This window comes from Nanorana parkeri, unplaced genomic scaffold (genome assembly GCF_000935625.1).
Source record: "Nanorana parkeri isolate BGI_ZX_2015 unplaced genomic scaffold, ASM93562v1 scaffold65, whole genome shotgun sequence".
Lineage (NCBI taxonomy): Eukaryota > Metazoa > Chordata > Amphibia > Anura > Dicroglossidae > Nanorana > Nanorana parkeri.
In genome coordinates, this window is record NW_017306333.1 from 602,155 (window position 1) to 630,053 (window position 27,899).

Here is a 27,899-nt window from a genome sequence, read left to right on the forward strand (position 1 = left end):
ACCGATATATCAGTCGCCAAAACATATTGGCCGAAAATGGCACTTTTGGCATAATGATTTCTTTCCACCCCGCTGGCCGCTGCTCTGTGTCCCAGCGAGGAGGAGAGAAACTGTGATAGCAGGCTGAGCGCTGCGAGCGGCCGGCGTCTCCTACCACACCGCTCAGCCTCCTATCACAGCGGTGTGTGGGCGGAGACAGGCCGCGCTGTCACAGGAGGCCGAGCTCTCCTCCCTACACTGCTCGTTCAGCCTCCTGTGACAGCGTGTCAGAGAGGAGAGAAGGTACAAATACTGTAGTGTTTGTAGATAATTGAGGACATGGTATGGTTACTATATCTTCAATTATGAATGAATGGGAGTGATCTACATCACCTCCTGTTCATTCATAATTGTGGTTATGGTAAACATACCATGTCCTTATATTATCAATGACCAGGAACACTCATTAGAGGATTCCTGTTCATTAATAACAGGGGATACAGAAAAAGAGATTGAGGACTTTGTGTTCTCAATCATGAATAAAAATAAGTATAAAAAAATTAAAAAAATTAAAAAGTTTATAAAAAAAAAGTTAAAAAGTTAAAATAAAAAAACATTTTTGGTATCGGTTTCGGCCTGACAATTTTTTTTATTTCGGTTTCGCTTCGGTTTTAAAATTTCCATTTCGGTGCACCTCCAATATATATATTTATTTATTTAGGTAGAGTGCATGAGTTCAGGTGGATTTGAATTCTTTATGATAGGAGCACCAGAGCTCTTGTATAGTGTGTGGGCGCAGGATCATATGCTAGCCACACACCCCAAATGGTCATGTTTTTAGAGTAACCCTCATTATTATCCAGATGACCTCTATTACGATGGTAGAGAGTGAAGGGTAAGTCTCCTATGGTAATAGTTATTACACTGACAACTGTGAAATGTAAGATTTCCACTCGCTTTTAAATTTTTACTCACCGTCCGGTCCGTGAGACAGAAGAGAAATGTACCGGATGATGAAAACCTACGGTTATGCCTCTAAAGTTCATCTTTAAGTGATTTCATGTAGGTCTTTTACATAAGAAAAAGGACACCATACTTGCTGCATGGATTGTGTTGCAGTTAGGAAGAGAAAGGTTATGTTGTATAACCATTTAACTTCACAGAAGGACAAGAAAGTGGAAGTGTGGTTCATTCAGGTTCATATTCTCGCCTACACTCAAACATTATATCCATACTATGGCTGATTTCTATGAACAATGCCAATATTATCCTTTGGTCTATCTTTTTTTTATATAAATGAGCTCCCTTGGTTTTTCAAAATACACATTAAATATTATATCCATGGCTGTAAGAACCAGTTCTCATCTGTGCATTTGCTTGCAGTATAAACACAGGTTTTTAATCACAGAAATACACAGGGGCAGAACTGATGTCTGTGTAGGCTGTTCAGTGCACTACAATGCAGTACAGTGAGGAAAAACAACTACATTCCTGTGCCATATGCATTAGCACTCATTAAAGAGAGCATTGGGAGCGGATACACACACATTTGCCTTGCATTATCGTATGCTTTTACTGCATGGCATATTCCTGTTATTGGTAATGCAACCTTTCTCAAAAGCACAAGCATAAGAAAATATATTACCAAACATTAAATGCAAGAATTATGTGTAAGCACACAAAAACACACATGAAAAGAGCCATGATATATATACCTGCACTACTGACCAAGTCTAATGTAAATGAGCTGTTTTACACACAGTATTTGTTTAGTACCTTTTGTGTCTTGTTGTACTTCTACAGGCCCTTTAAGTATGCTATTAAAAGTAGTAGGAAATATGTAATTTCCCTTTATCGTGCAGTGGAATTCTTGATACACAGAATTCTGTGCTTATAAAAAACAAAACAACCTTGGGACCCCCACCTGCATTAGTGGACTAAACCAAGACCAGTTTCACTATTTCAATGCACAAAGAAGAAAATTAAAATCCATGGCTGTGCACATAATGAAATTATGTAAAGGTCAATTTAACATTTTTTTTTTTTTATAGATTCTATATAATACATTATAAACGCAGTAGCATATTTAGTCATCCTGTAATATTAGTATAGGAAAAACACATCCATTTAATATATTTTCTTTTGTTGTTTTTAAGAAAGTCTGGGCTGACAAAAATATACAGATACAGAGGCTGCCATTTTTTAACCTTTTTAAAATGTTTGCTGTAAAGTTATCATGCAGCTCACATGGATTAATATTTTAAAAGTCACTGACCCTGAACCATATAGATTTGGGAGTTCAGACTTCACATGCTACATGCTTGTACAAAGGTCACTGACTCAAAATGAATTGAATCATTGGCTCAAAAAAGAAAAGAAGGCCCTTTATCTGCCTCTCTAATTTCCCCTATGTTTCCATATTCCATATAGTATATATGTGTGTATACTATATGGAATATATGGAAATATATATTTCTATGTATAGTATATGTTTCCATATACTATACATAGAACTTTCTGATAAGCAGAGCAGTTATTGTTAATTAGTGCATTTAAAGCAACGCAATTGAATATGGTCTTGTGAGGTCTATGAGTCACGCTCATCATAGAAAAATTGGGTAAACTTCACAATACATACAATTATACTCCGCTGCAGCAAGAGAGCTGCTCATAAGTCATAATATATGTCGCGGATAGCACTGACACGAACCTCGCTTGATCCCATTACAACGAGCATCTGCAACATTAGTGGGCATCGAACCCCTTGACATGTTTCTTACCTTTAGTACTTACTCATAAGATCCATATGAGTAAGCACTAAACGTAAGAAATGCGTCAAAGTATGTGTGCTTTTAAAAATATACCGACAGCACACATAAGAACCAGATAAAATATACTGTACCTTTGCAACTTTCCTCCAGTTAAGACAGTCAAAGAAGTAATATGTTCCCCTCTCGTAGGTGTTTGTTTTCATTGTTGGTTCCATTCCAGGTGCCCTGGTTATCCATACCCGTTCTTCTTTGTGGTATCTCCAGTCTCTGTTGAAACTAAAAACAGTAACATTTTCAATGTTATGTTTTGCATCTCACTTTGTTTCAATGTCGCCAAGTGTATAAACGTGTTCCAATTCAGCAGTTACAAAGACTTCATTATTATAGGAAGGTCTGAAAGTAAATTCAGTAGGGGCAGTCCAATTACAAAAGTGTCCTACTATGCAAAGTTGTAATCGATATATACACAATTTTAACAAACAAAGCAAATCATGGATTTATAGAAAAGCTGACAGGTGTCTGAATAATTTGCACTTGCAAAATACAAAACCTGTGCCATCCACGGGCTTGTTCAGACAACACGCGTTAACATGCCTGTGATGTACTGGATAAAGAAAAAGAGCCGCATACTGGATCTGTTACCTTATCTAAGATTTGAATCAATTCCCCGGTACATAGACAATCAGCCTGATCTATTACACTGATGTGTTTTGTTCAATAACAGCTAATTCATAGAGGGATGGCTAACAGGAAGATAAGTGATCACTAGATAAGTATGCGTCAGGGGAGTTGCTCAGGTGGATTGTCTGGTACCGGGTAATTTGATTAACATCAGGACCACCGTCCATCAACAGCCTCTGAATATAGCATGTTAGCCCTCTTGTGCCAGCAATAACGTTAAGTGGAAATGGAAAAAAAAAAAGGTGTTAAAACGCAAAGAACATGAAAATAAAAATGAAAAAAAAGTTTCAAAAACTGAAACATTTGTAAATCCAAATGCGTGTGTAAGGCATGCACATGTATGTGTATACAGTGATTGTGCCACACAAGTTACATAGTATTTGAGGTTGAATAAAGACACAGGTCCATCGAGTTCAACCTTTATGAGCATGAGTGTGTGCATGCGTGTGTGTGTGTATACGAGTGTGTGCGTGTTCTAGTCAGTAAGAGTATCTGTACCCCTGAATGTTGTGGTCTCTGAGGAAGGTATCTAAATGATTTTTGATTCAATACTCTCTGCCGATACCGCTGCTTGTGGAAGAGAGTTCCAAATTTTTTTTAACCCTTGTGGTTAAATCCCTTTTCCTCCAATTAGGAAAGGTGCACCGGAGTGAGAGCAATGATTCGAGCAATCATTCACCGTTAACTCTAAACTAAAGGGTTTTAAAGCATTGCTGAAAGACAATTTTGAGTACTAGAGTTAATCACCATTGCACGGGCATGCGCAATTTGAAGGCTTGTTTGGTATCTATTTACTCAACGTGACCCCATATCTTTTATTTCCCAAAAAACTGGGTATTATATTGTGTTTATGTGCACTAAAATGCAATTGACTTGATAAAAACATTTGCGCAAACATTGTGCGACATAAAAATGCAACTACTATTTTGTTACTCTACAGGGCCTCTGCTTTCAAAAAATAAATATAATTGTTTGGGAGTTTATTTTAAATTCTGATTTTAAGGTGTGTAAAAAATGCGGTGGTTAAATTCATACATACGGAAACTGATCTGACATGCAGCTCTTTTCATTTTTCCTCCTTTAAAAAAAAAAAAAAAAAGAAAAAAAAAATCTAGATGTTACATTGCTGCAGTAACCTGCACTTTCAGGCACACTACAAGTTATTGGCGAGTGCACAAACACACAAGCATTGTCCTTTATTGGGCTTTTAGCAATTCCACACCAAAGAAAATGTTCATTCTTAAAATTTCCTCTCTCAGATGGTATAGAACATTCTGGTGAAAATGCATAAAATAAGGTTCAATGCACGTTAAAAATGTACACTAATGGGCATAAGCAAACACAAAACACATGCAGTACATACATTACATTCTATATGCATGTCACTGCATACCCATGGGGACAAAGGACTCTAGAACAACTTTCTAATCTTAGCATGCTCACTGCAAGGTACTGTGGTTTGTTCCTTCTGCCAAGGACAGGTAAATATCAGTTTGTCGAAGTAAAGAGTACCGTAAATTAAATAAAACCTATGATTTTTGAGTACAGCAGAGAAGGCAGGCTGTTGTGGCATTATCATCAATATCCATGGCTTCATTGACTTGATCGAAAATCCTTCAAACTAATGCTTCCAGACCCGACCCTCCCCCAGCTTCCTCCAAATGGAAGCTATACATTTCTCACAGATGTCTACTGGTGACACAGCAACAGAAACCAAAGGATTGTAGTGGTTTCAAATGGAAATTATAATGGTTTGGGGTAAATTTTTGTATACATTTTTAAATGTTTTCTGATACTGCATACACAATCTTTGACAAAGAACACTATAGGTTAGCTTAGGAGTAGAGCTGCAACAGTTATTCGATTAAGTCGATTAAAATCGACGATTGAAAACGTTGTCAACGTTTTCAACTTTTTTTACTTCCGCCGCGCCAAGCTTGCTCCTGTGATGGACTACAATCTCAATAGAAACTAGTAGTCCATCACTGGAGCCTTTTTTTTTTTTTTTATCCGATTAATCGAACTTAATAATCGGCTAACTAATAGATTATGAAAATAATCGTTAGCTGCAGCCCTACTTAGGAGTCAGCAAAGTGGAGCTGCTTTGCTTTGAGGCCCAATTTGTTATAATTTAATATGTAATAATTGCACATTTACGAGACCCTGCCCAATCTTGGAGAGCGAGGTTGTGTGCTTTGGTGTAGTAGCATATAATGGTGTTCAGTGCGCTGTCGCAATGGTTGAGGGTGTAGAGGTGCATGTCCATACAGTGGCAGAGAATGATGTTGTGCAACACACAGATCACCAGTACTGAACCATTACACATTTCTTTTACAAACTCCCTACTGGCTGTCTATACAAAACATACAGGAAATACTACTTAATACTTATACATACAGCTCGACTGCGGCTAAAAGCTGTAAAACATCCCCTCCATTCATGTAATAAAGATAGAAAAGAAGATCTTCTCCATATCGGCCAAGTTTTATTGCAGCCAACTGCAAAAAGAAAAGAAGGACATCAGTATCATAGAAAATATAAATACTGTATTTACAAAATAAACAAATGCAAAAAGTTCAACAGGAAACATACATTTTAGTAGAGCCCATGAATTCATCTCTTAATCGGAATGTTAGCAACAAAGAAACTATATTGTGTTTACCAACATATGTCTACTCTGAATAATTTGTTAGTATGAATGTTGTTTGTGGAGACAAAAAAGAAAATATAATGCACAATGAGTTTGCCAGTCCCACAATGGCTCATAAACATGACCTAGAAATTGAGAGATATTGCCCATTATTACTTCCCAATATGCAGTCTTATAACACAAGGCTACTCTGAAAATAAAGAGCTAGCTAAATTAATTGTACGAATTCAGGAGCTTGGAGCTTCTCATATACTTGATACTAATTATGCTTTGTTTGGACTGGTAAAGATGTGCAATGTTATGAAAACACAAGTATTGCCAGAGGTTACTCTTATTCCAGGAAACTAATTACTCTGAAAAGAAAAGTAATGTCCCTGCTTATTAGATGCATCTAAGCAGTAAACAACCAGCTGAATGAGAAAACTCACTTCAGGACCGCCCACCGTCAAAATACGTCCTGGTCCTTAAGCCGTTATACCATGAACATGACTGCTGATGCACCTGCCATGTTCTTGGTATTATTTAAAACAGCAGGCGATCGCTTGTACGGTGCGACCAAATGTGTGCGCCCTCCGCAGGCCTGGGATGGGCACAGCAGGACTCCCCTCACCGATCGGAAGGCGATGAGCAAGCTTCTAGCCGCTGATCTTTCCTCCGATCACTACACCTGGAAGTGATATGTATTACACAACTTCCGGTGTCACTGTGCACATTCTCCGGCTCTTAGAGCCGGGAGACGAAGCTGGGGAAGCAGATTGCTGCTTCAGCTTCTTTGGAGTCCCTAGGTGACATTAGGGGTCTGAAACACCTCTGATGCCTCCATAAAGAGCACCTGTCACCTCATATTTGCTATTACAATGGGGGCTTGTTTCTGTACACTTTCATTTTAGTGTATTTTATCCTGAAAATACTGGTTCGATTTGCCCAAATACCGTGCAACATAAAAAAATTGCAACTAGCATTTTTTTTTATTCTACAGGGCCTTTGCTTTCATAAAATATAGAATTGTTTGGGGGTCTGAAGTTGTTTTCTACCCCAAAACTCTGATTTTATCTTGTGTGTGCAAATATTAAGAAATTGCTCCAGACAGCAAGTGGTTAAAAAGACACTGTCACCCTTACCATTTAGGGCAAAGTGGCTGGATCTATATAAAGCCTACCACCCACCAATTTATATTTGTCCCTTCAAAACTCTAACCTCTTCTGCCTGCCACTGCTCAGACACCGGGTATTTTGGCGGCAGTGACATCATGTGACTGTGCTCGGGCTACTGGGCCCAAGCACTGCATAATGGAAAGAGGTGCTCATCCATACTTGGAAGTTCCAGTGCCAGCCACAGAACAAGAAGTAGCGGACAAGCACAAAAGTGGAGAGTAAAAAAAATTGGTTGGAGGTGGGCTTTACACATGCACTGTTACCTAGCCCTAAATAGGAAAACAGTGTCTCTTTAAACCAAAGCTATACTTTGCCCAACAGGTTATACGTTAATGCCCCCAGAGCATGCAACTCATTTCCATTCATATCACAGCACTGGCACTCAATTACTGGGAGCGGGGAGACAGTCCTCCCAGCTCTGTGTATGTTCTGACTGTGATGACATGGTCATCAGTTTATGGGTTAAATGTGTATTGGTGTTGGGTTATGTTTATGTGTGTTATACTGTTTAACCTGTTTATGAATAGACTGTCAAGCAGCCCCCCTCGTTATCTCCCTTTGTACTCTGAAGGAGCTCAGGACAATGATATTCTGGCCATGCTCCTGCTATGGCTGCCTGGAGCTCTTTAGCAGGTGGACCCCTGTGGGGTTGTGCAGACCAAATGTCTGGGGAGGGCAGGGTGGATGTGATGGGATTATATTCTGATCTGATCACTTTCTGTATAAAAGGTTGCAGTTTCTCAATAAATCAGAGTTTGTTTCACCCTACACTTGAGTCTCGACTAGTGACTGGGGAAACTGGGACCTATCAGCGGGTTGCAATATCTCCTCAGCAAGGAAGAATACAGCGGCGGACATACTCATCCTGAGTACCGTGGTCCGTCACACTGACTAAAGCAACTCCACGTTTACACGGGGCTACATTTCCTCACTTCTATCGCTGAACAAAGCAAAGAAAACGTGATAGGTGACGCCCCCGGGTAGGAGGGCATTAAAGCAAACTTTCGTTTTCTTCTACATAAGCAAAGCACAGATTTCCTTAAATTTGTGAGCCTAAAAATCTCACTCAAGGCATTGTAAAGGCTTCCGGTTAATTGTAACAAGATAAACCCAACGGTGTATATTTAATCATATAACATTCACATTGTACAAGATTGTCTGGGTGTGGATACAAATGATTAAATATGCACCCGAAGCTGGTGAAAAAAATGGCAGATTTTACCAATAAATAATAATTTCAAAAGTCTACCCTTAAAATTTTTTAAATAGGTTTAGTCACTAAAGCTCGTTATGCACGGTTAGATTTCTCTCATTTAGCCTGCGAGCTGGACAAGTGAAAAACAATCGATCCCCCCGTCTACTCTAAACAGCATGGATAGAAGAATCTCCATCTGCTGGCTATTGTATTCAGACAGCTGTGAGTCCCATTTGACAGGATGCAGTTGATGTTTGGCTGATAACTTTTCCACCCAACTGCAAATTTTTAAATCAACTTTTGTCCAGCTGGGTGTGACTGGCAGAGCCATCCATGGCTTGAATTTCAGCTGCCTTATCAGGAATCAGCCGAAATGCAAACAGCGTATGCCAAGCTTAACAAAAAGGGAAATCGCAGTGTGCCAACTTCTTGCATTTTCCCAAATGACTGCTCACAGCTTGCACAGAATTACTGATTTTCAGCTTCTTATTAAAGCCCACACTTTAAAGAAACACTCACCTTATCCCTAATGTGAATGTTCGTTAAGTACTCTGACGGGACATGGAAATCTAGGGGAAAAATGAAAAGAGAATGAAAACTCAACAATTTAGCTTTAGATAAAATGATGTGGCTATTTCAGGCTAGACACACAACATGTTCTTTCATCAGAACATCACACAAAAGAAGCAAGAAAGTCATACCGATATCTTGTGGTCGACAAGGCGAGGATGCCCACGGCGATGCAAACTTCGGATAAAGATTCCTATGTTAAAAAGGAAAACAAACAATTTAAGCACAAAACAGGCCTGCATCAATAAAAGAAAAGGCATGCTAACTACTCTGGGAGAAGGCAGAATTTGCCACAAGGACCAGGAGTTTTCGGTGCTGACCTATATGTAAGGCCATCTCAATGTTTTTGGTATATACAATGCAAATACAGATCTGATAGGAACTGACCCACAACAAGCTTGCAGCAAATGAAAAAGTCAGAGAACTTCTCACTATACTTGGGCTGGTGCGAGTGACCTGGGGCTGGGCCAAGCCAAAGTATTTCATACAACAGTGAACAGGAGAGGTCAGCAATAGCAGCCTATATATTTCTCTCATGACAGGTTTCCTTTAGTTTCAGGGGTTAGTATTTTGTGGAAAAAAGTGTTAGGTTGTGTTTTAGGTTTCATGTGAAGTGTTAGGGTTTACATACACTGTCAGAAATTCCAAACTGTCCTATGAATTGTGCACAATTCCTGTGTTGTCTCAAGAAGAGTAAACTACCCTCCCAGTTCTGATCTTGGAACTACAGAATAATTAGCTTTTATGTTGTGGAGGTGGAAGAATAGGTGGGTCGGAGTAGTTTTAGAAAAGCAAACTGGGCAGAGCTAAAAACGTAGTCCACAAAAATGCTGTGGGAAAAAACATCAGGAAGTATATATGTGTGTATTTCAAAGATGTACTGCATGTTTGTTTGCTCTGACATATGCTCTAAGGGTTAGAATAAAGTGTTAGGTATTTGCAAGATGATAATTTATAGTAGGGTTTTGGTAAAGGAAAAATCAAAAGATGGGCAGCTTAAGGCTTAAATTAAAGGGAATGTGAGGAGACTTTTTTCACACTTGTAATAGCATCAAAAGATCTGGCCAAAAACTAAAAGTGGCATGTTATGTCCTCTGTGCTGAAACAAACATACTGCAAAGAAAGCAGGTTCCAAGCTTGCAGCGAGAGCAAAAATTATTTTACTGAAATAGGTAAGTATATCTAGGTCTATTAATCTATGTATTTAGTGTGACAGAAAAAAAAAAAAGGAAAAATCGGAATGTTGGACACACTGTAAATACTTTTCTTGGAATCTATTGATGGACACAGTTTTTAACTTTGGGTTATACTTCCACCTACAGAAGGATTGGACACTAGCAAACAAAAACAAAATTGTAGGCCAGCTCAGGATTAACGCCTCCCAATACCACAAGTTTTGTAGCAAAGCAGTACCGAGAGCATGATCATAAAAAAACAGAGGGGTTTCCAGCAGACCATCACAACTGAAATATAAAGCCAGCGCCATCTGTACAATGTGTTCTTTAAATAAGTGATCAACTGCAGCAGTTGTGAGATCTCTTTTAAAGGGTTTTTGACCAGTCAGCCATGTTTTGGCAAAGTAACAGCCAGGATGGGGTGAAGAGCAGGGACCACCAGGGAGAACAGAGTTCTAGAAAGGTGCTTCCAATTGCTTATCAGCTGGGTCCTTAACCTCTTTATGAACAGCATGTTAAACCCCCTTGCTTTCCAGGCCATTTTTCAGAGCCAAGATATTTCTAACAAAAATCACAGGGCAAAAAACACACCCCAAAATTACCTTTTTGGAAAACAGACAATCCAAGGTATTCGGTAAAAGGCCTAAGGAGTTTCCAATTTTTTTATTTAAAATAAACCTTTTTGTGACATGCACTGTCCAATGCCAGTGCAGACCACAGCTAATGTAGAAAAAAAAAAAAACCTCAGTAGAAAATGGCCACATCATTTGGATTAAAAGAGGACTCAGATGACAGAATAGACTCTAGGAGTAGGGGGCAAAATGATTTCAAGCATTATGCAAGCAGCTGTGGAGCAATTAGTAGAGTGAGCTGGGGGCACCAGTTACAGAGATGTAGAAAATAAATATTAAAGAAAAAAAAAGGTGCAAAAATGATTAGTCTATTTCACAGCAGAGCTGAAGAGACATTCTTCCATGAGACATGCAACAACTGAGGCATGCTGGTAGTGGGAAGGTTTTTTTTCTGGGCTCGTCTATAGTTTGTTTGTTTTTTGGTTTGCCCATGTCTGAGCCTCCTGCCGGTGGCAATAAGACCCATAAGTTAATCCTGTGCCCTTCAAAAGACGAGAAAAAGTCAGGTTATTACAGTACAGGTTCCCTTTAAAATAAAACTTTTGTTAAATACATCAGCTTTGCAAAGGCAATTTGGTTATAACTAGGGATGCACCGATACCGGTTTTTCGGTATCGGGTACAAATACCGATATTTTTTTTTTTTGGTACACGCTGATACCGATGCTGGAAGTCCGGGCGGCGAGTCATTAGACCAGGTGACTAGGAAGCATGGAACCGGCTTTCTGACCAATCATGAAGCCGGGGGGTGGGTAATGACTTGCCAGCTCTCCAAACAATCAGGAAGTTGGACGGAGAGTCATTACACACCGCCCAGCTTCCTGATTGGCCAGGAAGCCAGTTCCATGCTGCCTGGCGACGAGGGAGCATGGAGCCGGCTTCCTGATACTGGAAGTTCCAATATTGGGATAAGCATCGGGAGCAAATATTTGATATCGGCACTGATACTCGTATCGGTGCATCCCTAATTCTGACAATCCACAACACTCTTGTTCTGGCAGGCTTAGAAGGGATAGGAATCGATCATAGCAATTTAAACATAGAACCGAAAGAGAGACACTATATTGGGGTAGAATATTGTTAATTACAGACTTCAAAAAGGCACAAAAAAAATGAAAGGTCAAATTAACAAATCACATAACCTTAAAAAAAAAAAAAGAAAATTCATATCAATAAATGTTAACTTGACATGAACTAGTTTATCATTAGGGTAGCGACTCTGTAGCAGAGATCTGTAGTTGCTACAAATCTCATTGCTTCTTTTCTTTGGTTATTTGTAGCTTGCCAGATACTACTGTAACTACAATGCGGCTCTAGGCAGCTGCAAAAAAAACTGGTGTGCCTCAATTATCAGCGGCATTTGATAACATGAAAAGGTGGGAGAGCTGGCAATTCCATAGCCACCTACAAATGACGCAAAGTCATTTTTAGGGGGTGGGGGGGAGCTACAGCTTACTTGGAATTTCTGTGACAGACATTGCATTGACTGCATCCCTGAAAATACATCGAATACTGGGCCTTTCATTTTATGGTCATAAGGATATTGCAAGTTAAAAGAATGGCCCAGATTTCCAAACAATTTAATGTTATTAAAATCTATTAAAAAAAATGAGTATCAAACAAACAAAAAAAAGAGAAAAAAAAAACAACTTACCTTGGTTCTGGCTTCTGACACTTGCAGAGGCGCATATTGTTGTAGTGCATGCTTGCCGGATTTCAAACACCCAGCTTTCCCAGCAATGATGAGGTTGGCGGGACATTACCCGCACCTCCTGGAAGTGTTGGAAGCTGGGGAGTTCTTTCAATGTTTTTTTTAGCCATTTGTATTTGGGGGGGGATAGGGGCTGTCAGAAAAGTTAACCTTGTAGTCTCAGGGGTGTGGACATTTTTGAAAAAACTACTTGTCCAAGGGCTAAAGCGGGAGTCAAATCTACTTGTCCCAATACAAAAAAAATATAGTTTTAAAAGTTTAAAACTAGGGATGCACCAATACCAGTTTTTGGGTATCGAGTACGAGTACCGATATTTTGCTTTCAGTACTCACTGAGTATCGGTGCTTCCCGGGCAATCAGGAAGCAGGGCAGCCGGTAATGAGATGCTACCCGGCTTCCTGACTGCCAGGGAAGCCGACTCCATGTTGTTTGGCCGGCTTGATTGTGAATGGCTGGGAAGCCTGTTTCCCGGCCAATCACCATCGAGCCAGCTTGCTAGCCAATCAGGAAACCTGGCGGAGAGTAATGACCTGATTGGCCGGGAAGACGGCTCGATGCTGATTGTCAGCCAAACAGCAAGGAGCTGGCTTCCCGGCCAATCAGGAAACGGGAAGGCGGGTCATTAGACACTGCCTTCCTGATTGCACGGGAAACTGGCTCCATGTTCCCCTACGGCACTGCCGGTCAGAGGAAATCATCCCTAATCAGAACTGTATTTGACTGTGCTAAATAGCGCTTCTCATTGGTCAGCGTGGTCACCTGGGAAAGTGAACTTACCCTTTAAAAAGGAGAACTATGAGGTGAGTGATTTTCACTCATCCTCATAGTTCTAGCCGACCTGTGACAGTGAAACTGTTACAGGTCGGCTCAATAGATCGGGGAGTGAGTGAACACATACCGGCGCTTACTCACTTCTCGATCCCGTCACGGCTCTCTGCCGTGACAGGGGAGGGAGTGGATTCCCCCGTCCGATCCTCCAGCGCTGACTGGCGGAACGGACGGGGGAGGGGGCGGGTATAGCTGGCTCAGTCTCTAGATAGGCAGAGCCAGCTGTCACTCACGCAGCTGGGTGGATCCAGACATAATTGTCGGGATCCATTTCGGCTGCGAAGTCTCTGTATACCGCGTGCTGTAGCTCGCAGTATACAGAGCTTTGGGTCACGGGATCACGCTAGCTTGCGTTCTCCTGCAACCCTTTAGGAGAACTATGGGGAAAAGCCCTGACCTCATAGTTCTCCTTTAATGCACATTGTGCGTGTGAGAGAGTTCTGCTGCATGGCTACCACAATATGGCAGACAGTGAAATGGCGGCAGGACTCAACACACACACACACACACAATTTCCTATGCGTGTGTTTATTTGTATGCAGATGGCAGGGGCAGAGGAGTTGGTTTTAGTTATTTTTTTATTTTTACACTTTTATTTTTTTTAAATTTTTATATATTGTATTATTTTTGACTTTTTTTTATACCTTTCAAAAAAATATTTTCATTTTTGTTTTTTACTCCTCCTCCCACTTAATTTTATTCCTATCACATAGGGTGTTAAAATCCTCTATTTGATAGTTTGGAGGTGACAGGTTCTCTTTATGGAACCTGCACTCCAACAGATGTTCTGTGTAGTTCCTGACAGCTGAGACAGGTGGCACTGTGATTACAGTGTCACAGTCTCAGTGATAGCACAAAGCAGACGAAGAACAGAAGTTCTTCGTCTGCTCTGCCGGCTCTATGGTGAGCTCCCGTGCCGTGGTGACGGGTCCACCATGAAAACGAGCGGCGGCTCCACAATATATATTTAGCTCTGCTTGTCCAGAGCAGGGCTAAATGTATTAAAAAACGACTCGCCCGGCGCCCGAAACTGCCTGCCCAGGGCGTCGGGCGATAGGAATTCCACACCCCTGTAAGTACAAATTTTCTGATGCTGCTTAAAAATAAAAAGCATAAGAGCATTTCTATCTGCAAAGAGGGGGACAAGGTATTCCTTTTCACTGACATCTACTCCTTACTGAAAAGCTGTCAGCAGATTTTATCACTAGGTTTGTGAAAACTCCTAAAATACACTCAAAAATGTTTCCCATCATTTTTCTGCTATTAGAAACTATTATAACGCTTTTGTATAAATGTGAAAACTGAACAACATCTAATCACTTTTTATGCTACTGATGTGAAGAACTTTTCACTGACAATGTAGTGGTGCAGGTAAAAAAAATAAAAATATGCTGCCACTGTGCCATTAAAAGCCAACAATCAAGTTCAAAGAATTTGAATAAAACAAAGGTCATCTCATTATACAAAGCCATGCAACAAAGACTGGCACGACACCATAGCTATAAAAAAAAAAAAAAGCTGCAATTTTAAAGAAACTGAAAACTTTACTGTTAAGCTCCTTATAACTGCAAGTAGCCATTCTAGTACTTATAGAATACCTGTCTTGATAGATCTTATATGTCTTGAATATGAATATAAAAGCTGCCGCTGCTTCCCTGCCTGTAGAAGTAACTGGAGTTCAGCAATGACAGGTAAACTTGGCATTAATAAAAAAGTTTTCGACTTATATACATTGCAAAGTCAGGCACAACTTAAGTGCAACCCATTCAGGGCAAGGTTTCAGTTTTAATTTTAAGGGCTCTCTCTTTTTCAACTGATATTTGCCTCACCCGCAATCCCCTCCTGTTCTGTTAACCTGCCAGTGCTCCGAGCAAAAATGCCCAATGTAAACTCAGTAGTGGAGCTTAAAACAAAACCAGGGACCTTCCCCAGCCCCCAAGTGACAGTACACAGGCCTGATGACTGGCCGCTCAGGTGCTAAGCAATGCAAAAAAAAAAAATACCGAAACTCCCAATTCAACTTGCATTCTAACTGCTTAATGAGAACCTTATTTGCCTGACTTAGTAGAGACTGAAAAACATTTCTCTTGGTTTGCATAAAAAAAATACAAATACAGAAACAAACATTATTAGCAAAAAGCAAAGTGAAAAAAAAACAACAAATAAAACAAGCAGACTTACTCTGGAGAGTTGAGATTGAGGCCTAGTGTTGTCAAGTCACTTCCTAATGCAAGATGTACCATCCCTGGGTCTGTTTCAGCTGCCCTGATGAACGTTAACAAGCCAATCATGCCAAACTGATCTGTCACCATACCTTGAGGAATGTTGGTAACTCGGCCTGGATAAGACATACCAACATTAATGATAAGAAACAATTAAAATGACAGGACACCGAGTCAGTAATGTGTAAAGATTAACAAAAAGTAACAAAACAAAGTGAGAAAGCATAGCCTCAATGTACAAGTTGGTACGAACATGCGCTGTAAGGGTCTTTTATACTATGTCCAGGGTGGTCTCCGCTTTCTGGCACTTAAAGAGAACCAGTCACTGCTTGGTTCCTGCACGATTATAAATATTCAGTCCTAAAATTATAATATCTGTGTAGGCATACTAATGAAATATTTATATTTTCCACCTTATTAGTTTTACCTACTTTGACTCTACCTTGGGAATTAACATGTCATTTGATCTTGCACACTTTCTCCCAGCTTTTGGCAGTGCTTAATAGTGTCACATAATCTAGCCCTTTAGAGTCTTTGTTAGGCCTTGTTTAGATGGGGCAGCTAAAGGGAGGTGAAATCAGGCGGTTGATCCACATTTTACTGCTCTTCACCCCTCACTGCAATTTTTTGTGGTTAGACAATGCTGTATACATTTCCGCAGCCACAATGCTTTGCTTCGTGGCAAAAATTGTACAGCAAGTCTGTGTGGCAGGTGGTGCCCCCTGGCAAACAAGGTCATAGAGGTGAATAGGACCACACGGCAACCATGTGTCAAAGGCTTGATCACCAACATGGTTAAGTAGTGGTAGTTCAATAAAAAAAAAAATCCCCCCATCTCCTCCTGAATGCCAGGGGCAGCCACTGCGCTATAGCCCAAGTCCACCGTGGATCATTTTTCAGAGGGCAGTAGAGCCTGCTGCCCATCTAAACAAGGTCTTGACACAGTTATACATTTTAAAAATGACAAAACTTGTTATTCAATTCTTCCCATTTCGACGGCTAATAAGCAAGCTATTGTCAAACAAAAAAGGTATGGGAAGCTGGGCACTGCCATGAGAGACATGTACCAAATTCCAAAAATCCAAACAAAAGCCCCAATTATCTTTCCCTACAAAAAGTATTAGCTCTCCTTAACAGTTCCAACACACATGTGGCTGCTGTGAGCCCACCATTTTATAGAAAAGGGACTTAATTATCCATTTCATCCGTTTATTGACACTTGTGACACAGCTAACCAAGGGTAAAGGCTATGCACTGCGTTTTAGTTTGTTCCCCATTTCTGGCAGCAAACCAGCAAGGTTTTTGGCCATATGTTACCAAGGATTCACTGTGAAAGCCGAGTATGAACACACTGGATAAAATGACCCAATAATTCTGGGTACAGTTTATAAAGGAAAAGCAATAGAAACAAAAAAAAAATCTCCAATTGTTTGCTGTGCCCCTGTTAAAAGTAAATCTGTAATATTTTCACATAACAAAACGCAGCACTGACACGGCATACCCTGGGCATATATCCTCCCGCAGTACAATATTTGGAGATTCGGCAAACTTAGTGTCCCCGCACTACAGTACTTGTGTCTAGAGATAGGTGGCTTAAGCAAGCAATGCTTTGTGGAATGCAGGGGCAGTACACCTGTGCACCACAAACTAAGATTTTTCAGGGGGCTCCGGCAGCACATAGCGTTGGGCGAAGTTATGGAGCAGGATGCAGCACATTGTTACATACGATCAGTGTTACTTTGTTGACAAGAAGATATTACAGGTTTTCACTGAACAAAGTTCTAACTGGGCACAAAAAAATCAATCAATATGTACTACTATCATGCACACAATTACAGAAAAGAAGCCATGATTTAAAATGTATTACCATCAGGTAAAACCTGAATCCCTTTTTTCTGCTGGTTATTATTTTGCGTCGTGGAGCTTTTATCTCCTGGAAATTTGGGTCCATCTGTACTTGAGGCAGTTTTTCCTGGCGTATTTAAATTCTGCATACAAAGAGATATGTTACTTTAAGATTTGCTAAGAAAAAAAGTTTGGAAGTCTTTAAAAATGTTGATCGCCACGTAAAAGTTTCCATTTTAATATATGAGATATTTGACCTTCACAGTTTTACAAAATAATGTACTGTATAAAAACATTGTGGTATCTATAATACACATCAAAAAACGTTGAGGTTTATGGAGCCCCTGCTTAGTTACCTCTGACCACTGAAACTCAACATCTGACTAAACAGTTGTATTAAACCCTTCCTGCCAGTGAGCTTAACATATAGCTGAGGTTATATCAACGAGAGAATTAGCTGCAACAAGTTTAAAAATATAAACATTTAGCCTCGCATCCTTAGGATTGTACACTCTAACATTATATATTAAATATTTATATTTAGCCCCTTTTTTAGCTTTATTGAATTCGAGGATGACTATACAGAGAATAGTCAAAGGTAACAGGCCCCCTGAAATGTGACAACTCGGCACACTGCCAGAGTTTAAGACTGAATAATAGAATTTTTGCATGTAATGTAAAATCCTCATCTTGAAGTCAATTTAGGGACACAGGAATTCATATACTGTCACGTTTTACTGCTGCCTACTCTAGGATTTGGACATTCGCAAAACAAAAAATATGTTGGACAGCCCAGGACAACCCTTTCTTTGCCCAGTTAACCCAGCAAGAGGCCAATCAGGAGGAGAGGTACCCGTTTCCTTAAATGGACTCCAAGAAATGGCTTTTACAGTAAGAACACCTTATTTTCTTTCTCGTCCAATGAGACAAGAAAGTTCTGTTTTGTTGGGCTTGTTGAAACGTGTTGCTCCTATGTCCATCCCTCAAGTTGGACTGCTTTTTGAACATCTGAGACTTCAAAAAGCAGTCCAACAGACGGGTGGGCAAAGAGCAACAAGTTCTAACAAACCCAACAAAACAACTGGGATCTACATAAGTCCAAGAGCCACCTAAATGACCCATATCCAAATCTGGAAAGTAGAAATCACCAGCACTCAAATATCGTTGATGTCCATTTAATCGGACCAGTCGTCACAAACAAAACCAACGTTTCGGGGCCGCACAGGGTCCCTTCATCAAAGTGACAATCTGACACCAGATGATTACGCTGGCAGGGTCATGGTGAGCCTGTAAAAAAATTGGATTTTGGTACTCACCGTAAAATCCTTTTCTCTCGGTTTATTGAAGGACACAGGGAACAGATCGGAGATCATGTACTGTAGGGTAATATCGCCTCCTGCAGGAAAAGGACGCTAGGCACAAAACTAAAGACCAATTACACCCTGGGGCGGCCCCTGACAGTGGCCAAACCCCCCACCTGCTGACAAGTCTCCAGTTAGTAACAAGCAGTAAAAGGAGTACACACCCACACAGAGGGGCGGGCCCCGTGCCCTTCAATGAACGGAGAGAAAAGGATTTTACGGTGAGTACCAAAATCCTATTTTCTCTCCCGTTCATTGAAGGACACAGGGAACAGATCGGAGATCATGTACTGTAGGGACGTCACAGAGCAGTACCAAAAAAGAGGGGTGGGACAACAGAAACAACAACCCCAACTGAACAAAAAAATCCCCTCAAACGGCCGCCTGCAACACTTTGCGCCTCAAACCAGCATCCGCAGATGTCAAAACATCCACCTTATAGAACTTGGCAAAGGTGTGAACAGAAGACCAAGTCGCGGCCTTACAGACCTGAGAAACGGAGGCACCATGACGAAAAGCCCAAGATGCCCCAACAGCCCTAGTAGAATGGGCCGTAAAAGAAAAAGGAGGCTCACGCCCCTTAATAGCATACGCTTGAGAGACCGTGTTGCGAATGCATCGAGAGATGGTGGCCGACGAGGCAGCCCGGCCCTTCCGAGGGCCATCTGCAACGACAAACGGAATCCGATTCCCGAAACGAAGCCATAGCACTCAGTTAAACACGGATGGCGCGGACCACATCCAGACAGTGCAGCGCCTTCTCCTTCCTGTGGACAGGCTGCGGACACAAGGAAGGCAGGACATTGTCCTCATTGAGATGGAAAGCCGAAACCACCTTTGGCAAAAAAAAAGACGGCCGAGGCCGCAGAACCACCTTGTCCCGATGCAGGACTAGCAACGGGGATGAGCAAGCGAGGGCCGCCAATTCCAAAAACCCTGTGGACCGAGGTGACCACCACCAAAAAGGCCACCTTTTGAGACAGAGTCAGAATTGAAATTTCACGCAGGGGCTCAAAAGGGAGATTCCTGCAACACTGAGAGCACCAAATTCAAATCCCATGGCTGCAATGGGGAGCGAACAGGAGGAACGATACCTGTAACCCCCTGCACAAAAGTGCGAACGAAAGCGTTGGAGGCTATCGGACGCTGAAAAAGGACAGTCAAAGCCGAAACCTGGCCCTTGATCGTACTCAAGGCCAAACCTTGATCCACACCACGCTGCAAAAAAGCGAGGATCCTGGAAACGGAAAACAAACGAGGCGGAAATCCAACCAACTCACACCAGGCAAAATAAGCCTTCCATGTTCGATGGTAAATCCTTCGGGACACAGGCTTGCGAGCCCGCAACATCGTAGACATAACCGCATCCGAGAGACCACGATCCCTCAACACCTGGCTCTCAACAGCCACGCCGTCAAAGCCAACGACTGTAAAGACGGATGGAACACCGGACCCTGAGATAGAAGATCCGGACGAAGCTTCAGGCGCCAGGGGATGTCCGCCACTAACCAAACCACATCTGCGTACCACGCCCTCCTCGGCCAATCCGGAGCCTCGAGGATGACCGGGACGCCTTCTACCGCTATCCTGCGAAGGAGACGCGGTAACAGATACAGTGGAGGGAACGCGTAAATCAGACCGTAGCAATCCCACGGCGCCACCAGGGCGTCCACCGCATCCGCCCAAGGATCCTGGGCCCTGGCCACGAACCGATCGACCCGCCGATTGAGGCGAGACGCCAGGAGATCCACGTCCGTGAACCCCCAGCGAAGGCAAAGCTGATGAAACCCCTCCGGATGTAGCATCCATTCCCCCGGACCCACCGACTGGCGACTGAGATAGTCGGCCTGCCAATTTTCCACGCCCGGGATGTACACGGCGGAGTGAGCCGGAACATGCTCCTCCGCCCAAGATAGAATTCTTTCCACTTCCCGAGCCGCGGCCACACTTCTTGTGCGCCCTGATGGTTGACGTAAGCCATGGCCGTGGCGTTGTCCGACTGAACCCGGACCGGCCACCCGGGAAGACGGCCTGTCCAATGAAGAAGGGAGAGGCGAATCGCCCGAAGTTCCAGCACGTTGATCGAGAGTCGAGACTCCAACGACCAACGGCCCTGAGTCGTCCAAATGTCCAGGACGCCCCCCCCAGCCCAACAGGCTGGCATCCGTGGTGACCACCGTCCAGTGAATGGGAAGGAAGGACTTGCCCAACACCAGAGACGGGGACTGAAGCCACCAGACCAGGGAGGACCTCGCCTCCCGAACCGCCTGGTCCAGCGACGAAGGGGACTTGTCCCATAGCGATAAGATGGTCCTCTGCAGAACCCGCGTGTGATGCTGAGCGTAAGGCACTGCTTCGAAGGAAGCCACCATGAGGCCCAGGACCTTCATGCAAAAGCGGATCGTTGACCACCGACGCGCCTGTAACAGCGCCACATGCGAGCGAAGCTTCAGAAGCTTCTCAGGGGGCAGGAAAACCCACGCCGAGGCGGAGTACAGAATCAACCCCAGATACTCCAAACGAGTGGCCGGCACCAGGCAAGACTTCTGGAAGTTCAGGAGCCAGCCGAACTCCTCCAACGACCGAACGGTGATCGCCAGATCCGCCACCAGAGAGGAATGGGACTCCGCCTTCAGCAGGTCGTCGTCCAGGTACTCCACCACTGAGATCCCCCGACATCGCAACAGGGCCAGAATCGGGGCCAGCACCGTGGTGAACACCCGAGACGCAGATGCCAGACCGAAGGGCAGAGCGACAAACTGGTAATGGTCGTCCCCCACCGCAAAGCGAAGGTAGCGTTGGTGGGAGGTACAGATAGGAACGTGAAGGTAGGCATCCTTGATGTCGAGTGAGGCCATGAAGTCCCCCTGATGAAGACACGCCACCACAGAGCGGATCGATTCCATCCGCAACCTGCGAACGCGCACAAAGACGTTCAACCGCTTGAGGTCCAGGATGGGACGAACCCCATCCTTCTTTGGTACCGTAAACAGGTTTGAATAAAACCCTCTGAACCTCTCCGAGGAGGGTACCGGAACCACCACCCCTTGGGACAAAAGACCCGCCACCGCGCCATGAAGGCCTGCCAGGCGCTGCGGAGGGAGACGGAGGTTGGAAGGAAAGAACCTGTCCTCGGGGCGCGACAGAAACTCGATTTTGTAGCCCGAAGACACCAATTCCCGCACCCAGGTGTCGGAGACGCGGGACAGCCAGCGGCCCGCAAAGAGCCGAAGACGTCCCCCCACCCTGGAATCCCGGGATGGGGGCAGGTCTTCATGCCGAGGGGGGCTTACACGCCCTTCTCAGAGGGCGGAGGTGGACGAAAAAGCCGCTTGTGAGCAGAAAAGGAAGGACCAGGCCTCCGCCGCTGGTCCCTAGGCTTTTTCGACTGAGGCAGGAAGTTACTCTTACCGCCAGTCAGATCCTTAATGATCTCATTCAAGGTAGTACCGAACAGACGATCCCCCGTAAAGGGGAGCTCCGTCAGGGCCTTCTTGGAAGCCTGGTCGGCCGACCAGCATTTAAGCCAGAGGAGTCGAAGAGTAACCGCCGACACAGACAGCTTGGAAACCAAAGGTGCCGCATCCAAGGCCGAATTACACAGGTATTGCAGACCCTGCACCAACTGCTCCGCCAGGTCGACATATGCAGGAGACACCATTTCTTCCGCAAGACCCTGGCGCAGCATCTTCGCCCACTCGGTCAAAGTCTGGGAGACCAGGGCTGAAGCCAACACAGGGCGCAACAGAGCCCCGGAAACCGAGTACATCGTACGCGCCACAGCCTCCGCCTTCCTATCCGTGGGATCCCGAAAGGAAGGCGAATCCTCCACCGGGATAACTGTAGCCTTGTTCAGGTGGGAAACCGGCGGATCCACCGCGGGAGGGGTGGACCACTTAGACAGGAAGGACTCCTCAAAAGGATAACGAACCGAGAAACGCTTGGGAACGGAAAACGACTTGCTCGGGCGCTTCCACTCCTTGTAGACAAAGTCATAAAAAAAAGGAACATAAGGAAAAATCTTAAGCGTTTCCTGCACAGCGCGAACCAGGGCCGCGCTCCTGGGCCATAAGGGAGGCCCACGACTCGTCGTCACTACCAGATTCCGCCTGGGAGGAGTCCCCCTGGTCGGGATGCGCGGCCGCAGAAGTTTCCCCCTCTTCCTCTGAATCCCCAGAAAGGCCTGAGGAGGGAGCCGGCAAGGCGCGCTTCATTGGAGGGCGCTGCGTCAGCGCGCGCTCAATACGGGACACAAAACTGTCCATAGTGGGAGGAAAAAACCTCCAATGACAACCCTGCGCCAGCGGACCCCCACCCAAAGAACCCGCAGGCATCAAGGGAGACTGGGAAAGGGGCGCAGTAGCACAGGCTGCGCAAAGAGGCGACGTGGGAGAGGTCCCTGAAGAGAGGCCGTAGCCCTCACAGAGCACTGCGGCCAGTCCGTCCCCGCTGTCCATGCCCCTGCAATACAGAGCCACAGGTAACGAGGGAGTCCCCAGCAGGCGCCACCCGCACCAGACGACCCTCCTACAGCACCTGACTCCCAGCGTCCCAGTGCGTCCTCACCCGACCGCGTCCCGGCAAGAAAGACCGATCCGGCCGCGTGACGAGCTATTACAGGGACCGGGAAGTGGCGCACCGGAAGTGACGCCGCGGCTTCCGGAGCAGGCCGCAAACGAAGCCGGGGGCTCGATTAGCGGCCCCGGCGCACACACGCGGGCGGAACAGAGCGGCCAGCAGACACAAAGGGGCACAAGCCCTCGCGGGGCAGCCCGACCACGATCGCCGCTAAAAACATCCCCAGGAAGCCACAGCTGCTTCCGCAGGCCGGCCAGGAACCAGGCAAGTCCCCACAGGGCCACAACACCCCAACGCGACCCCAGAGGCTGACTGAGGGGGATGAGGGGATGCGGGGAGGAGGGCAGGCAGCCCCAAAGGGAGACCAGGCAGATCCTGGTCCCCACAGACCCCCACCACCACACGCAGCGCCATACATACCGCAGGAAAACGCGGGCCATCCGCAGACCAGACACCTCCATCCATGCTGCGCAGGGAACACCGAAGTCCAGGTGCACAGGCGCTTGCGGAAACCTGGCGCCCCCGACCGCAGTCGCGGCGCCAGCAGCCTGTGGGGAGTGCTGTGACTGGCCGGCCGAGACCCCCAGTCATATGCACCCCCCTGGGACGAACCCACAGGCCACCCCACCGTAGCGGGTCCGCATGCATCCGATGGTCGTCCAGGTGAGACTCCAAGGATCCGAGACATCTAGCCTGTCACCCGGACAACACTTGCTAGAAGATTCCTCTGAAAAGATCAGGACGAAGCAGGTAAGAATACCCAAGCAAAAATTCTTAGCTCCTTACTCCTGACGCTAGGCAAAAAACTGGAGACTTGTCTGCAGGTGGGGGGTTTGGCCACCGGCAGGGGCCGTCCCAGGCTGTAATTGGTCTTTAGTTTTGTGCCTAGCATCCTTCTCCTGCAGGTGGCGATATTATCCTACAGTACATGATCTCCGATCTGTTCCCTGTGTCCTTCAATGAACGGGAGAGAAAAAGCTACTACAGTGCTTTACAGAGATCTTTCAGGGTATGTGCAGCCACTGTGTTGAGCAACTTCTCCTCTGCTGTTAAAACACAGTGGGTTGCTTTCTTGGCACAGCAGCCATTCAGCGAATGCCAAGTATTTTTATGAATGATTACGAGCTGGTCTCTGAATGGACACAAGGGGTGTCTGCGAAGGTTGTCATTCATGCAGGTCACAGTATACCTGTAAAAAATAAATCAAGGCAACTGAACCGTGCATTACATCACAGGTAATGTTTTGGGAATGCCATTCAAAATTGATCACTGCACCACGGTACGTGTGTTATGGTAAATCATAGGTCTGAATGGGCCCTAAATCATTACCTGTGTAATATACTTGTTAAGTTGGAAAACGCTTTTAAAACATACTACAGAAACAGGAAACTATTTTAACAAATAAAGTGTAATAAAGTGACACTAAACTCGGGAGTTAAATCTTAAAAATGCATTCAAGTACCCTAACTAGATAAATTGTCTGCACGAATATATATTATATATCTGCAATAAATAAACTATAAAGATAAATATATCTTATTTGTGTATCACTAGGCTGTAGATACTCAAAATATTCTCTGAATTGGTACGGACACTCTCCTTTCTTCTGCAGGGTGGCTACCTTTGTTCCCCATGGTTCCTGTGTGTGTTGTAATGTACGGTTTAAAACCTTTACTTTTTTTAATTGAAGTTATAGTCTATCACGGGAGTGAGCTTGGAGCCGTGACTACTTTGCAACACATGGGGAACAAAAGTAGCCACCCTCCAGAAGGAAGGACAGTGTCAGCACCAATTCAGGGATGATTTGAAGATCTACAGCTGAGTGATGCACAAGTAAGATACATTTTTGTTAATAGTTAAGGTACTTGAATGCATTATTAAGATTTAACTTCTGAATTTAGTGTCACTGTATAAAACGTGTACACAAAAAGTTTTTGTCAGTTAATATCAAAGTACTCACAGATTTCTCATCATTGCTCGATGTAGGATCTTTATAGCTGGAGCCTGGTAATGCAGGGAAATCCTCGTTGTGTATTGAGAAGTCCTGGGACTGCTCATTTGCTGGTTTTGTTACCATGCCAACTACAGATGAGAGAAATATAAAGTTACAATATTCATTTCTAAAATAAGTTCAGTCTTTTGACTCAACTGCACCAGTAAACATGTAAATGCATCTCTAAAACTCTCTACTTATTTAAAAACCAGGGAAAAATACACTAATGTAACTGAATAAAGACAGATTTTAAAAGTTAAAAATGAGCGTGCAGTTCACTGGTATAGAAGAAGTATGCGGAACCGGCGGGAAGTTTAAAAGTAAAACAAAAAAGAGAAAAAAAGGAAATACAAAAAAAAAAATAAATCATACCGCCAGGGAGGTTAAAAAACGAGCGTGGAACGCACGTTTCATTGGACAGAAAAGCGTGCTTCAAACGCAAGGGCAAAAACGTGCATACAACGCGCCTATTGGGAATGCCCAGGTGTGAATCCAGCCTAAGGATTTGAACTAACATAATTGTGGAAACAGCAAAGACATGCGTTGCCACATAGCAAAAAATTATTAACACTGACCTAACTCCACTAATATGGCAACTGGTTGCTAAGTGCTACTGCATATTATTTATGTCTACAACAAGCTATTACAAGACATCAAGCACACAAGATTGAAAAAATAGACACTTCACACATGTGCCTAAGGCTGGCCATACACTGCTCTATTTTTTTTTTGTTCGTTTTTTTTCCCGAATGAATAAAATAGAGCATATACCTCCATAAACACTACATGTGTGTCAAAGAATCCCCATGTTGGCATTGTATTCTGACAGCTATTGTCTTACAAAGATTTTCCAGCTGGCTCCTTCGATCAGCTGATCAAGGGATGCCAGCCAAAAGGGTGCCGACAGCGACAGTACTGGGTGAGAAGAGTTTTTAGAAACCCCTTAGGTGAATAGCTTTGCAGCACGTAAAAATGGGCATGGCACCTGACATGCCCATCATTGCTCTCCCAAGCAATGTTGTCCGACCAGCAAAGAACTGGAAAACTAGGCAGAAAAAAGCCCAAAACTCAAAAAAGGTGCCAAATACACTTCTGCATCCATTAACATGTACATGAGTCCTACTGGCAAGAGATTGTAACCAGAAGACATTACTCTAGGACATGGTCAAGGCCCTTTTTAAGTTCCAGACTTTACTAAATCCAAAGGCATGCAACCAGCAGTACAAGGCATAGAGTGAGACAAATAATGGCTTACCATAGGGAGCCCTTCCAGCCAAAGGGTTTATTAAAGGAGTTGGGTTGCCACTTCCTTCCCTCCTATTTCTATCCGCTAATGCTGGGAAATCTGAAAGGTCCAATCCCGTCACATTTTCACTTCCATCTAAAATGTGGGTAAATGCTTTGTTAGCAAAGAAGACTAAAATGTATAGAATGACAAGACAACAGAAAGCTAATACCATGGCTAGGCTTTAAAGGGAATCTGTCAGAATAAGAAAAAAATAGGGACCTGGCATTGCAGCTGTCTGATTCTTGCTTTATTTTTTAGCCTGCCACTGACATGGAACACTTTTGTGTCTCACATATGCATTTCTCTACCTATAAGCTTAGCATCCCAGAGACATCTTTTCACTGTTGCAAATTACGTTGGTATTTGGTGTGCACTATTTGGGGAAGCATAAAACTGAGGAACTGTAACATTTGTTTCTCAAACTGCAGTGTGTATCTGGGTCTTCTGTTTTTCTCTATCCTAATTATACCTAGTTTGCCCTCTTCTCTCATGACAGTAGTGGACAGCTTAGTTTAAAATTCTACAGCTTCATGGCAATCTGACTCGTGAAACAGCCATCAGCTCACAATACAACAATAACCAAATGTGCTTCTTGAGACATCCATTTCAAAATGAATTCTGGGAATGCCATTGCCTTGCAAGCCAATAAAAGAGCATTTAGGCAGCAGTATAACTAGATAGTATATGACTTCCTGTGTCAACAGAGCTACAACAGTTGTTAATGAAGGGAGCATACATCTCCAGAAAAAAGGACATGGAAGCATGTGGCATTTACTGTTCTCTATTCCATAAACTCTTGCCATTTATTGGAAGCTGTTAGGCTAGGATTCCACGACTATGGAATGTATAAAACAGTAGCCATATTTTCTATACATGTGAAGGAAAGAGCTTCTTTGTATTTAGCAACTTTACCCCCTACCCGATCATTTGAGAATGTAATCTTGCTTTATTTGGATGTAAAGATGAACTGAACTTTGGAAGCTGTGTCCAAAAAAAAGGCAGGCAGAGGATAAGGGACTAGTCGCTAGTATTGCCTGTGGTAGGTTGTGATCCCTGCAGCCGATCTTTCCCCACTATTGACTTACCATGCCTTGTTTTGCAACGTGTCAATATGGTGGTGGCCATTTTGGTGGAGGCATGATTTTTCTTTTTTATATCACAGCCTCAAGGAGAAAAGTGAGCAGCACAGTAATGACAGTAGTGACTAAACACACAGCGGCTGGTGTCTGTTGGCTGACATAGTGCTGATATGTCGATCCCACCAAA

The 27,899-nt window shown here is 43.7% G+C and overlaps 1 protein-coding gene across 4 annotated transcripts in view; it reads right to left on the minus strand.

Moving 5' to 3' along the window:
• Nucleotides 1-27,899, minus strand: part of CNOT2 (CCR4-NOT transcription complex subunit 2) — a 76,708-nt gene that overhangs the window by 9,019 nt on the left and 39,790 nt on the right. For all 4 annotated transcript variants that reach the window (XM_018576383.1, XM_018576384.1, XM_018576382.1 and 1 more), the window contains 8 exons: nt 26,601-26,726; nt 25,313-25,434; nt 17,436-17,556; nt 15,528-15,684; nt 9,132-9,193; nt 8,950-8,999; nt 5,829-5,929; nt 2,882-3,026 (listed from right to left, as the gene is read on the minus strand). In XM_018576383.1, the coding sequence (XP_018431885.1) occupies nt 2,882-3,026; nt 5,829-5,929; nt 8,950-8,999; nt 9,132-9,193; nt 15,528-15,684; nt 17,436-17,556; nt 25,313-25,434; nt 26,601-26,726 (884 nt within the window). The remainder of the gene's footprint in view (nt 1-2,881; nt 3,027-5,828; nt 5,930-8,949; nt 9,000-9,131; nt 9,194-15,527; nt 15,685-17,435; nt 17,557-25,312; nt 25,435-26,600; nt 26,727-27,899) is intronic.